Below are 13710 nucleotides of genomic sequence, written 5' to 3'. Positions count from 1 at the left end.
TCCAAGTCGTTTATCAATTTAACTTTAAGTTTCTGACATTATTTTTAATGTCGGACAGGTTTGAACCAGCTGCTCTGGTACTTTGCCGAGCTTGAGAGGAGAAAATGCTACTCTCTGCCGGGAGAGATGGCTGACTGGGACAACCACGGTGATTCTTGCACCAAATGGAGGAGTTTTGGGAAGTAAGTAACCCTTCAAAACTTCTGCTTATCTCCCGGTAAACATACAAAATTATTTTCCCTAAAATAAACTACTTAAAGTTAAAGGATAGCACACCAAATCATTCGAGGTTGACAAGACTTAAGTGAGTTAAAGGTTCTAATTAATTGTGTAAGATCTCTCTCTCGTTAACAAATATTTCTCCTACACTTAAGTGAACAAATTTCTTTCTTATGACCTTAATTCCTTCTGCTAAGTGACTGTAAAAAACTAAATTGTGATCATGGACACTTTTGACGTGTCCAAGATGCGGTTTTAGGCCACCAACCAACTTGAAGATCTTGGTTCTGGATTTTCTTAAAGAATCAAAATCCTTCATGATACTCCTTGTTCTTGTCTCTTAACTTTTGCCTTGACTTGTTGGAGCATTTTTAAGTCTTTCCAATCTCTCATTTCAGTTAGGGTCTTAAGCCTCAAAAATATCCATAAATGTTATGTTATTTAAAATTTTTGTATTCAATAAAAAAATATATATATTTTAAATTTCTACAATGTTAAAGTGTTCCTAGTGACTCAATCATCCATAACTACCCATATACTTACAATCCACTCTTCAACTCTATATATTTTGATTAGACATACTTCCAAAAGTTAAAATTCCAATCTTTACCATCTCTACTTTAACGCCTGACTTTTACAGTGTGTTCGAGGCGTCCCAGTCGCTGTTCTGGGCCAGTTTCGGCATGGTCGGTCTCGACTCCTTCGACCTGATGGGTATCAAGACCTACACAAGGTTCTGGGGCCTCCTCATGTTCGGAAGCTACTCTGTCATCAACGTCATCGTCTTGCTGAATCTGCTGATCGCCATGATGTCCAACTCATACGCCTTGATCGAGGTAAAGTGAGAATTATCTCTTTGTTGTTTTGGGTTGTTACACTTTAGGTCTTTTTCTGGTGGACTGAAAAAATGTACTATCTTCTTCTTTGTCTCTATTTTTCTAGTGCATCCATTTTCCAATTTATTGTCTTTTATCCACACCAACGGCAGAACCTGTTCTTATATTGTCATTTTGGTAGGAGATCCATAGTGTTTTTTATCACTATCCTCCCGAAATTCACATATTTAGATGTTTCCAAGATGAATTTTGCGTAGGAGTACTTCCACGAACTGAACTTCATTTTTTCCACTGTCGCGGAATTCTTGTATCGTTTCATGGTGGGGTAATATCTTGTATCGATGTGTAACTGTCTTATGCAAGTACGCAAAGACTACTCTAAACTATTTATTTTAGTTTTGGCACTTTACATAACGTTTTAAGAGTATCCTACGTGATAATATACCTCTCCTTCTTAAGTCTTTTAATCACGAGAAAAGGCTTTTTGACTTTCCCAGACTGTGCAAAGGCTTTATTCAATATATTAGCTAAGCATCAGTAGGGAAACTTTTAAGGCATTTCATCTTCTACCTCATTTACATTCAAACATACAGCTTAAAATACAAAATTGTGTTGGTAGCTCATTGAAATGATAGTGATAATGAAATTTTTAGATAACTATCATTGGCGCCCCTTTTTATCAACTTACCTGATCCAATTAATATTTCATTGTGTACTAAGATTTCCTCTTTTGATATGTTCTCTTCTCTTATGTCCCTTAGCAACACTCTGACACCGAGTGGAAGTTTGCGAGAACCAAGCTTTGGATGAGTTACTTCGAGGAGAGCGCTACATTGCCGCCTCCCTTCAACATCTTCCCAACACCCAAGATGATTCTGAAGCTGCTGGGCATCCGGAAGAAAGACAAACTTAGAAGAATCTGCAGCAAGGTACAGGACAGTTGTAGAATTATCTAGAGATTCCTAAAGATTAGATAAGATCTTCTGCTTGGTAGCTGAGAAGATAGTGCTCAGTTTGAAGTCAGAAGGACGTTTGATCATGAGAAAATTCAAAAGCTATTTGATAGGTTGAAGCTGGTCCCAGCCATCATTGATCGTTGTTTCTTTAGTAAATGTTCCTGACTATACAAACAGCTGATCTTAGTCAGTAACAAAGCTATCAACCCATTCGGTCAAAACATTTCCATTCAACCTCGCTTTTAATTTTAATACTCTGGTAAAATCTATAATCTATCATTAGGCTTCACAAAAATACTATAGTGTTACTACCTTTATGGTTACTAGAACGACCATACAAATATACGATCAACTCAGAAATAGTGTTCATTTAAATAATTTTCGAAGATGTTGTTTAACATTGTTATAATATCTGAAACAAAAGATTCCATTTTCTTTCCTCATATAAAAACGTGAGCCTATGAGAGCTCAATATAACTTAGCTCCTTACCAAACCAAAGTTTCGTCCTGGGTCTCAAACGAAGTCCTAACAATTGTTAATTTTTAGACTTTGTTCTATTATTATAAATTAACATGTAACGGTTCTATTTACTTTTATTTTATATTCCACTATTAATAATAAACTAATATGAAATAAATTAAAATATCAGCACATTGATAACAAATTTTGTAAAAACAAATATTATTGTGGTCATAGACTCGAATAATAATTCACTCATTGTAAAACTTACAAAAGATAACAGTAAAATTTCCTTGTAATTCTTTTAGTATTAACTAAAGGTAGTATTAAATAAGGCCTAACAGCAATTAAATAGTCTTCTGTCAAATGAATGATTAGATTAGCCTAAAAGCTTCTTAGTTGAGTAGTAATGGAGCCTTAAGTGACTCCAAGTTTGGGCCTAAGTATTGATGAAACTAAAGTTTGTTATTATTTAAGCTTACGTTGTAACTACATAACTTTTACGTTAGGGATTTTCGTTTTATGTTTGCACTTTTAAGAATAAAGATATGGAAACCAAAGAGTGAGATTTTGATTTAATGAATGTATTTTTTTCTCTAAATTTTCATGACGTGTTTATGTGTTATGAATAAGTACACAGGGTAAACGGAGTAAATTTATATTAAGCACAGGTTATAAATTACATCTACTCAAACAAATGATTTTCATTTAATATATAAATTAAGATTCGTTGCAAAATCCCTGGAAATGAAATATCAGTTAATTAATTATCATTTTAAAATTTACTCAAACATATTTTAAATTTGATCTCTTTACATTTTCTGCCTCTCAATAAAAATGTCCATTTATCTGTTACATTCTATCATTCAGAACGTCATCTACATGTCTTATAGCATAGCTGGGTTGAGATGGTTATAGTGCACACCTAATTATCAGAACTTTGCCGGTTCGATCCTGAGAAAATTCCGAATCGTTTTAATGGTTCCAACTGGACCCGGCTGTCCTTGATTATTGGTTTTTCAATAAATGGTTCTGGTTCAAGAATCAATCTTAATCAATGACAAAGCATTCTTCATTAATTATGTAATCTTCTTCATTCAACACATCATTCACCCATCATTCAGCCATAAAATACTCATTCCGGTGTGTCAGCCTCGCATGCATCTAAATCTGATGATCGACTCGTCTACTGATGATCAATACTTCTACTGATGACCAATCTGGTGATCGACTCTTCTACTGATGACCAATCAGATGATCAATTCTTCTACTGTTGATCAATCTGATGATAGACTCTTCTACTGTTGATCAATCTGATGATAGACTCTTCTACTGATGACCAATATGATGATTAATTATTCTACTGATGACCAATCTGGTGATCGACTCTTCTACTGATGACCAATCAGATGATCAATTCTTCTACTGTTGATCAATCTGATGATAGACTCTTCTACTGTTGATCAATCTGATGATAGACTCTTCTACTGATGACCAATATGCTGATTAATTCATCTACTGATGACCAATCTGATGACCAATTCTTCTACTGTTGATCAATCTGATGATAGACTCGTCTACTGATGACCAATCTGATGATAGAATATTCTACTGATTACCAATCTGATGATAGAATCTTCTACTGATGACAAATCTGATGATCAACTATTCTACTGATGATCTTGTTACAGAAACGAGCAAAGCAGGAGAAGGAGCGAGACTTCCGCTACAACGCCGTCATCAGGTCGCTCATCTGGAGGTATGTGTCTGCGATGCATCGTCAGGCTGATGATAGTCCGGTCACTGATGATGACATCAACGAAGTCAAGGGAGAAATCACTGCGATGAGATACGAACTGCTGGAGGTCCTGGAGAGGAACGGCATGGACGTGTCTTCTGCTGACAAGAAGAAAGACAGTGAGTACCATGTAGAGTCAAGAAGCTAGAGGAGATGTAGGGTTTTAAAGTTGTAGGTTCCAAAGGTTTTTAAGTCCACATGGTCCAGAAATTATAGGGCCTAAAAGAGACGGGGTCTGGAGTGGATATGATCTAGAGGTTATGCGATCTAAAAAAAGGATCTAAAGTTTATAGAGTCTAAACCTACGAAGTCATAACGTCTAAAGGTTCTAGAAGCTAGAAAATCTAGAAATAATAGGGTCTAAAAGAGAAGCTATAGGGTCTAGAAGCCTCTAACGGATACAGCCACTACAATTGATAGGGTTTAGAGGTCATATAAACGTAACAGGGTCCAGAAGTTTTAGGATCTATTAGTATAGTCGTAGTGATGTTATACTTTCAAGAAGATATAGCATTTACATCTGAGATATAGCATTTATGCAGAGAAAGTTATTATAGTTACTATTAGTCTAATTTAGATCCGGTAACTACCACAGATCGATTAGGAACAGTATGTAATCTACATTAGGTTATGACAAATTATATTAACCTTATGTGATTGGAAATTCAAACAACTATATGAATCAGCAGTATTAAATAAAACTGTATTTAATTCTCGATCCAACAATTCGTTATGAAATCAACCTAAATCAACCTTACGAAAAGTGAAGGAAAATAAATAAATTTATGAATCAACCTTTGAATATTTCACGCAAAATTTCAAAGATGGAAGTTATTGGATTGTTTATTGGTCATAGAGGAACATTATCAAAATTGTTTGTGAACTTTTGGAAAAAATATGATTTGGACAGAACCTTTTTTAAAATTATTATACATGAAACATTAAGAGGTTCATTGACTATAATGAGAAATCATTTTATGGCAAACTTCAAAACTAATCAGTCTTTAATCCTTCAATATTTTAAGTGTATATTTTTTCTGAACCACCATAAGAGCGATGTTAATTGTTGATTCCTTCGTATACGAGTGATCTGATTTCATAACCAAGCCAAACTGAGAGACCTTTTCTAAACTTAAACACCTTCAAATTTTGCATGTTACATTAAAAGTACCAAAAACTAATTAAGAATAAAGTAATATAGATACTGATCTAGAACACTATGTGATAATCGTATTTGAATATATGTTTCGTAATCTACAGTCAGTACTTGTAAACCAGATGCCTGCCTACTTAAGTACCCAAAAGTGAATAGCTGTACAACCATTTCCCCTCTAGTTTAAACTGGAAACTATTCTACATGGTATAAAAATGTTGCGCTAAACATTATTAACACACTCTTTTATAACACAGCCATACGCGGCTTGAGTTTCTATATGATAAATCACAATTAGACATTTTTAAATAATGGTTCCAAACTAGTATACTGTACGTTTTTGTTTCATCAATCAGAATCTGTTTGGCCTAATTGCCTATGACTTAGGCTCATAAATGGAACGCCCAAGGGAAATGTCTAAACAACAGTTTTGATTGACAGCTAGACAACACCTCTTCCTGGAGAATTGATGGGAGAATTACTCAACTCTACTTTCACAGTCTTTGTCAGCTTTACTTTCACTTCGCTCGTCTTTGTAGTGTGCCGTAACTCTTGACTTCAGTGTCTTCAGGCGCGGGAACATTAAACAAATATTTCACGAGTTCATGAAAATTCTAGAGAATGCAATAGAAGAGTTAAAAATATGCTATTAAAAAAATTCCAAGAGGTATGTCTTGGATTTGAAAATTCGAGATTATAAAGCATAATTAAAAAGATACCGAAATAATTCATGTTTAACTGTTTCTTCATTCATGTTTCTTCATAAGCAGTGAGTGCCAGGAAAGTATTTACTGAATTTGGAAAATTTTTTCCTAACTGTAGCATGTCTTCTGGCCCAAGTATAATTCATTATTCTAAAGTAAAGAGAAAATCGTAACATTTACCCTAAATCAAACGATATATATATATATAGTTAATTAGATATATATATACATGTACATAGTTTACACAAGCACACTCCATCGTATTTAGGCAGTGTTGAACTGTCATTAAAACAGTATATTAAGTTTACATTCCTATGAGAACTTACTTTCAATATTCAAATTCAGATGACAAAGCCCCCTCTACATAACCCATACAGAACTAACCTTAAAATAGTCATCAGCTGATCCAAAAGAATAATCCAAACGGAAGCATATTCGACCCATTGTTGAATCAAGATGGCGAGTTGAGATCAAAATCTACAGATGATTGCGAAACCAGTTTGCCAGAATGATTCACCGTTATGCACACCCAGTTTTTACTGCAACTTCAAGATTTTACTGCCAATAAACCTGACAAGATATCCAACCAGGTTGCAATATCCCTGAAGCCATCACGAATGGCCTCTTTGATAGTGTCAAATTTATAGTACTTATCATTGGGTGATTTGTGTCACTGGATGCAATTTTGTGCATTTTGAGTTTTAAGTCGATTGAATTATCAGTCAAAGGTGGAGGTTCAGTTTGTGTGGTCAATTTAACTTCTTTATGGTGTATAGCTCAAACTAATGTGAGTTAGAAGATTGATTTTATTCACGAAGCAGATTGGTCTAAAAAGGAAACTTACATTTGATCGATATTAGGCGTTTATAGGATTGTATATTGACTTTAAATAGTATGTAAGGGTGTTGTTTAATATATTTTTTATTTGAGAAAGTATTTAAACGAATCCCTTAGCCTATAAAGTGTAATGCTATAGAAGTTTTATTTTCGAGTAAATTTGTCAAAGTATAAAATTTTATAGGGACAAAGATATGTTGTAATTTACTATAGGATCCCATTCCGACTGGAATTATCAATATGGAGTAGGTGTACTGGATAGATATGTAGTAACACATTGTTATTGAATTACTTGGACAGAGTACTTTTTTTGAAAACTTGCCACCAATTTACCCTGGAATGGAATCTTCAAACGGTTGTGTGACAAAAAGTTTCACCCAATAGGAAGTTCATTTACAGTATTCTTTTTACATCAAACGTCATCAATTGGCTTTGATAAAGATTTAGAACGTATCGAAATAAAAAAGAGACTCACAACCTCTTATAAAATATGAATTCTTCACTGAACGAGACTCTAAAGCGTTATTTTCTTTACTTAAGCCCCTAGTGTTAGTCAGAGTCTTAAAGGACGAATCTTTTCCGCTTTTTCTGCTACTTCCTCACTTATTCCTCAGCCACGTTGGCTCGCAAGGCCAAGGTCTGGGAGCGTCGTCTCATGAAGGACTTCCACCTCACCCCCGTGGCTGGAGAAGACGACCTGGAGACGCTGATGAACCAACCTGTACCAGAGAACGAGGATGTCCTCGCGAGGTTCCGCAGAGTCGCCCGACTTGCTGTCCTGTCTTCCACGCAGCAGAAATGGAACCAAGTGGTCACCAGTGCTTGCGCGGCGTATGTTGAATCTGTTTTGAGAACTCTCGTAGATCTGTTTGTAGTAGTTGGTTTCAAAGTATCCACCTTGAATTTACTTTGGTGCCCTTGTAGTATAGTGAATCTTCCAAATTCTATTGTAAATGATTTCTCACCTTGGTTCGAAGATAATTTGATTTGAATGAATCTTAGTTTTGAAAAAAACATCGTAGATCTGTTTGAAGTAGTGCTTTATAAAAGATTCGAAGTATAATAGATTGACCTTGAATTTCATTTGGTTTCCCTATAATATAGTGAATCTTCCAAATTCTGTTGTACATAATTCCTCAACGAGGTGCTAGGCTTATTTATCTGGATGAATCTAAAGTTTTGAACGTGCTGGTCGCAAAGTCATTCATCTTGAATTTCCTTTGGTGTCCATGTAGTATAGAGGATCTTCGAAATTTTATTGTAATTTCTCAACGTGGTGCTAGGTGCATTTATCTGGATCAATCTACAGTTTTGAAAACCCTTGTAGAACTTTAAAATATGTTTGATATATGGCTACTCCGTATTGTTCTTGAATGTTCACATAATTTGAAGAACCCTCTAATTTTGCAAGTAAATAATTGCTCAACGAAGTGTAAGGCGTGTATGTCTGGATGAATTTTCAGTTTGAAACCCCTTATAGCTATTTGAAGTATATTTGATTAAAACCCGCATCCTGTATTGTGTTTGGATTTTCTCGTATTGTGAGGAGCCCTCTGAATTCTTTTGTAGATAGTTTCTTGTAGATAAAGACGTATGTGTCTGGACGAGTCTTCGGTTTCCAAAACGTTGTATCAGTTTGAAATAGCATTGATTATTGAATATAGTTCTTGAATTTTTGTTATAATATCCTTTTTATTGCAGCGAATCTTTGGATTTTCCTTGTTTACAGAATCACCCTATATAGTGTGAGACTTGTAATGTATTGATGTATCCTGAGTGTTGAATACATCAAAAAAGTATATCTTCCCACCCCATACTGTTGTCGATGTCTTCCCAGCATTAATTTTTAAAATTCATAATCCCTTTTCCCTTTTAATGATAAATTTGAACTCTTATGAATGTTACAGACGTGTGCCTTACCTGTGGAATTGCTTTTATTTTACATAATTTTAATACTATTTCCAAAATGTCGATGTATTATTGCTGTTGTAGGTTGTTTAGCAAAAATTAAATATGGTTTTCTAGAGATCACTGGAATCAAGCTATCCTGTTGATATCCTATTAGTTTTAACCCATTAGCTTGTTTTCACTTGTTTCCTCCAATTACACTATTCAATCTTCTTTCTCCTCTTGTTCAGGTCTCAGATCGGACGCTGCAACAACCGCATGTCCCTCCGCAACCAGCAGAACCTCCAGAAGGCCATGGAAGAGGCGAGGAAGCTTGTGCAGAAGATGCCGGGGTCTCCCCGAGGACACTCTCCGTCGCCCATCCATCTACCGGAGACTACAGGGTCGACGATCGTGGAGCTCCTTAATGACATCAAGGAAGAGACCAAGGACCTTAGGACACCCACGGGGACCATGGGTCATGGTCCTGGAGGCGGCCAAATTGGTAAAGGTACGTGGAGTCTGATGGGTAAAGATGGAGAAAGTTGTTTGGTGTGAGAAACAATGATTCAGTTTCAAGCTGGATGAAGGTGTTGGAAAAATGACTGAATGAAGAGGACGTAAAAATGTATATATTTACGCAGTAGGGGGAATTTAGACTGTTGTAATCTGTACGATGGAGTCTATATCCTGACCAGTTCTACGGATATGGATGGCCAGGAGACAGGTTCCATCATACAGACTATAGTGTCTACGTCAGTAGTACCATACATTTATAAGAAAGTGGTCCAAACCTATAGTTTGATCATTAGTTTTGGATATGGCTAGGAACACAACGAATTTGATTTCGTAGTGACGTTATAATTGTTTTCAACATACTGTAAAACTAGCTTATGAAACTCCTGATGGTTAAAGTGTGACTTACTTTCATAAAAAAACATTTGAATGCTTAACAATGTACTAATAAGTGCTTAATAATGTACTTTCTCTTGTTTCTTCTTACTTAGATGTTCATAAAATAAAAATCCTCTTAGAATTAAATACAAAATATCAACAAGCCTTTGTGAATTGGGGGAATTAATTTATGCTGAGTTGACTTTATTGCTCAAGGGTATTATGTACTCTAACGTATAATAAAAAATCATTACAAACCTCCTTCGTTTCAATCAAAATTTCATAAAAGATGACCTTCAAGTCAGAAGGTTTGAAGGGTTGAAGGTTTGAGGGGTTTTGATTCCCGACTGTGGTCGATTGTGGCCCACGCTATTTGTCATTGGGGTATCAATCAATGATGTCACTTAACAATAGATGCACGTTAGACAGCAACAAGACCAAGCTGGTACCATTTCCTTACAAAAGAACTTTAAAGAAAACCACTGGCAAATCACACAAGATCCTATTTGACATTTAAACCCTTTTAGGAATGTTTCGCTACATATAAGTATTCCTTCTACAATGATCAGCAAACTCTCTAGACCTTGAATATAACTCGATATTCAATTTTCGTTCTTTAACAATTGAATCGCCATAAATTCAAATAATCAATCATATGACCATTTATCATCAAATTAATTAATTCCAAATCGCACGCTGACGCTAAGGCGGCGGTTGAGCTTAGGAAGACATAAAAAAGTCTAATTGGCAGTCGTTAAGGCGCCCAAAAGATAAATTTTGAACTTTGTACCGTGCTGACATCTGACATTGACCCCTAGAAAAGTGGTCGTTTATATAAAGCTCTGACAAAGAATTGAGTCGTAAATAGTTTATAATTAGTTTGTTGTTGTATGGGAAGTAGGCCTTTTGTTATTTAATAGTTCACTGGTCAAATTCAATGCTTGTTTGTGTACAGGGGTGTAGACGAAGAAATCAGATGAAAAGAAATAGCAGCTGAAGCTAATAATTAATGATCAATTCATTTTACGTTCAGTAAATTTTTGACGTGAATTATGTGCTTAAAATGTGCGCAAGGTCAGTGAAACGCACAACTGGTAAAACATTATAGATTCTCATACACAACTTTAACCCAAGGAAGTTGTGTCTGGCACACATTTACGTGAAATGCAATGATTTTTGATAAATTAAGCTAAAAAATGAGACCATCTTTTGTTGACAGTTTTTATGGTACTTTCTGTTAATGTATACTCATGTTCTAGGAGACTTAAGTGCATTTTCTAGGGGTGCTAACACTGCAGTTTAAGTTATAGGGGTGTCCTACTGTAGTCCTAGGCTAGGCTTTCTAACTGTCCTGTTATGATGCAAGAAATTACTACAACATTACCTTATAATTTGAACACACTGAATGTGATTGCATTTTGCAGGATCTTGTGGTGGAATGTATCTTGCCGTCAATCAAACATCAAGGAATACTTCAAGGAATATTACTCCCAACAACACGATAGTTCCAGCCGAGAAACAACTGAGTGCAACGAAACCCGAGAGCGACAAGAGGGATGCCAAGAGAGATTCGTCTTCCGAAAGAGACCCAAGTCCTCTGATCTGCCAAAGAAAGCTAGGAGTCGGCGAGGCTCCTCCCAAGGTTTTCAAGAAGAAACCTCCACCTCCCATCCAAGACCAGGAAGAGAGGAAAGCAGAAGAACCTAAGAAACCTGCGGAACAAAGAGCCGTTCCAAGACATCATTGTATCGACACTGATAAACTAGAACCTAGAGCGCCTGGTCAAGTATCTTTCGCTCAAGAAAGGCAACCGTCAAAATCCGAGATTGTTAGGAAACCTGAAGGACAAAAGCCAAGGGAAGGTCCGAAACCTGGAGACGCTATTCCGAGACCTCAAGTTAAACAGTCTGGGGAAGACGTTCCCAAGAGACCTCCGGGAGCTGTACCATCAACTTCTGCAGGTGGAAAATCTGCGATGGCACCTCAGCCGATGGCCAAACCTTCTGGTCATCCAGGATCTTCGAATAATCCAGGACCGTTAAATCTGCAAGGACCTTCAAATGCTCCGGGATCAGCAAGTCTTCAAGGCTCATCACATCTTCAAGGATCAAATACTCAAGGATCCTCTAATGTTCCTTCTACATCTTCACAGGCTAACTTCAAACCCTCCCAACCTTCAAACGCCCCACAATCTAAACCTCCAGCTTCTTCTCACCCACCAACTCGACACATCATCCCTAAGTTAGAACTCTCCTTGGCAACCAACAGTACCAATGACGACTCCCCAACTATGCCGAGTACCTCCTCCAGCACGGAACAGCTGATCACGGCAAGCCCGGAGACCCTGAGGCCCGTCAACCGAATCGAAGATGTCAGTACCATCAAGAGAGAGAAGAAGGGAAATTGGTTGTGAAAAGTTTGCGAACTTGCGATCGTGTTTTGTTAAGACTTGATTTGGTACGATTGACATTTAATGCTGGAGTAGATTTTTAAGTTGGTATGATTGTGTCTCCTTGGGTATGAGCTACATTGTTTTGTGGGGTTTAAGTTTGGGTATTTATTGCTCAATTTTCTTGCTGGCTATTTTCAAATTCTTTTGGCGTGGTGGGAGGTGTAAATTAATCCAAGCAAACATTTGTAGACGGAAAAAAAGAAAAATATTTAATTTGATGATGATGAATGGTGTTATGATCATGAAGCAACTCTTTCTCTATTGTTTGACGAAACCCAGCTCACACAAAATAGACACAATTGTATCAACGAAAAATTCATATCCGCTTCAGTGTTCTTTGTCAAAGTCAGTACCACAATTGACGAATCAATGTTGTTATTTTATTTGCAAAATAGAATTACTTTCATGTTACGTTATTAGCAGTAATTACAATGCTTTAGTTGGATATCCAGCATAAAATTATCGACGGGATGTGATAATATGAAATATTATATCAATTATTCAATGTATTCAAGATTATTTTCATAATCAGCATTATTATTATTACATGTATTAAACAATGCTAACTTTTATCATGTTTAAAAGCTAGTTTTAGTTTTACTATTAAAATACAGAACTGTTTATGTTTCGTTTTGTGTTGTAAAATTTTATTTCGACAAAGATGTATTTATGTAATTTAGACAATACAGTTTCTTTGTAACAAAAAGTGTTTATTTTCTCGCCCAATAGTCTTTTGCTACCTTACAAGTTAATTAGTAAGTATTGATATGTCAAAGAAATGTTTATAACGAAATAACTGGTGGTTATCACACCATATAAAAATATTAATTTCATTTAAATGTATTTCAAACATATATTCATTCTCAGGAAGTATATTCAAAATAATTTATCAAATATCCATGATCTTGTAAAAACTGAGTGGATAAAAACTTTGAATATTGGAATGTTTCAATTAATTATTCAACGAAGAAAGAAGTGGAAACTTTTAATGAAACTTTTTGAATGGGTTGTTATCAAAGTTTAAAACTTGTGAAAGTATCGATGATTCAAAAGAGTTTTTAATCAAAGGTGGTTTATGAATAGAGTCAGTCTTTTTGGTGTATTTAAATAGACTCCATTCAAAAGCTACTGTTTATGTTAATATATGAAGTGTTAAGCAAAACATCGAAATAAAAATGTACACATTAAATCAAACTGATGTTAATTAATGATTTTTCAATGAGATTAAAACAACAATTTGTTTGTGATTGATTTCCAAATTAAGTACGTTATTTAAATATTAACTAGTGGTCGGCTCACTGCAAACGTCTCTATTTTTACCATATAACATGTGATTGAAATGTCCTCCATTTGTTTTGAATTTTCTGTTTATATTTCGTCACCAGCATGGCAACCCATAAGGACCATGTCAATTTTAAATTCATTTTGACATATTTTAAAGCCTATTTTAATTTATAAAGGGATTCTGCACATCTACAGGCAAATATCTTTCCAACAGTGTGCGTAGATTTTCC

General features: G+C 35.5%; 1 protein-coding gene across 1 annotated transcript in view; it reads left to right on the top strand.

Moving 5' to 3' along the window:
• Window positions 1–12892, top strand: part of LOC128985672 (transient-receptor-potential-like protein) — a 34425-nt gene extending 21533 nt beyond the window's left edge. Inside the window, exons 12-18 of the mRNA XM_054405440.1 lie at window positions 59–182; window positions 860–1055; window positions 1817–1984; window positions 4163–4388; window positions 7578–7794; window positions 9102–9361; window positions 11169–12892. Of these exons, the coding sequence (XP_054261415.1) occupies window positions 59–182; window positions 860–1055; window positions 1817–1984; window positions 4163–4388; window positions 7578–7794; window positions 9102–9361; window positions 11169–12157 (2180 nt within the window). The 3' untranslated portion in view covers window positions 12158–12892. The remainder of the gene's footprint in view (window positions 1–58; window positions 183–859; window positions 1056–1816; window positions 1985–4162; window positions 4389–7577; window positions 7795–9101; window positions 9362–11168) is intronic.
• The last annotated feature ends 818 nt before the right edge of the window (window positions 12893–13710 follow it).

The sequence above is a fragment of the Macrosteles quadrilineatus genome, unplaced genomic scaffold, assembly GCF_028750875.1.
Source record: "Macrosteles quadrilineatus isolate MER2022 unplaced genomic scaffold, UCM_ALF_1.0 Scaffold_2__2_contigs__length_208266976, whole genome shotgun sequence".
Taxonomy (NCBI): Eukaryota; Metazoa; Arthropoda; class Insecta; order Hemiptera; family Cicadellidae; genus Macrosteles; species Macrosteles quadrilineatus.
Note: the sequence above shows the minus strand (reverse complement) of the source record. Positions and strands in the feature narration are given on the sequence as shown.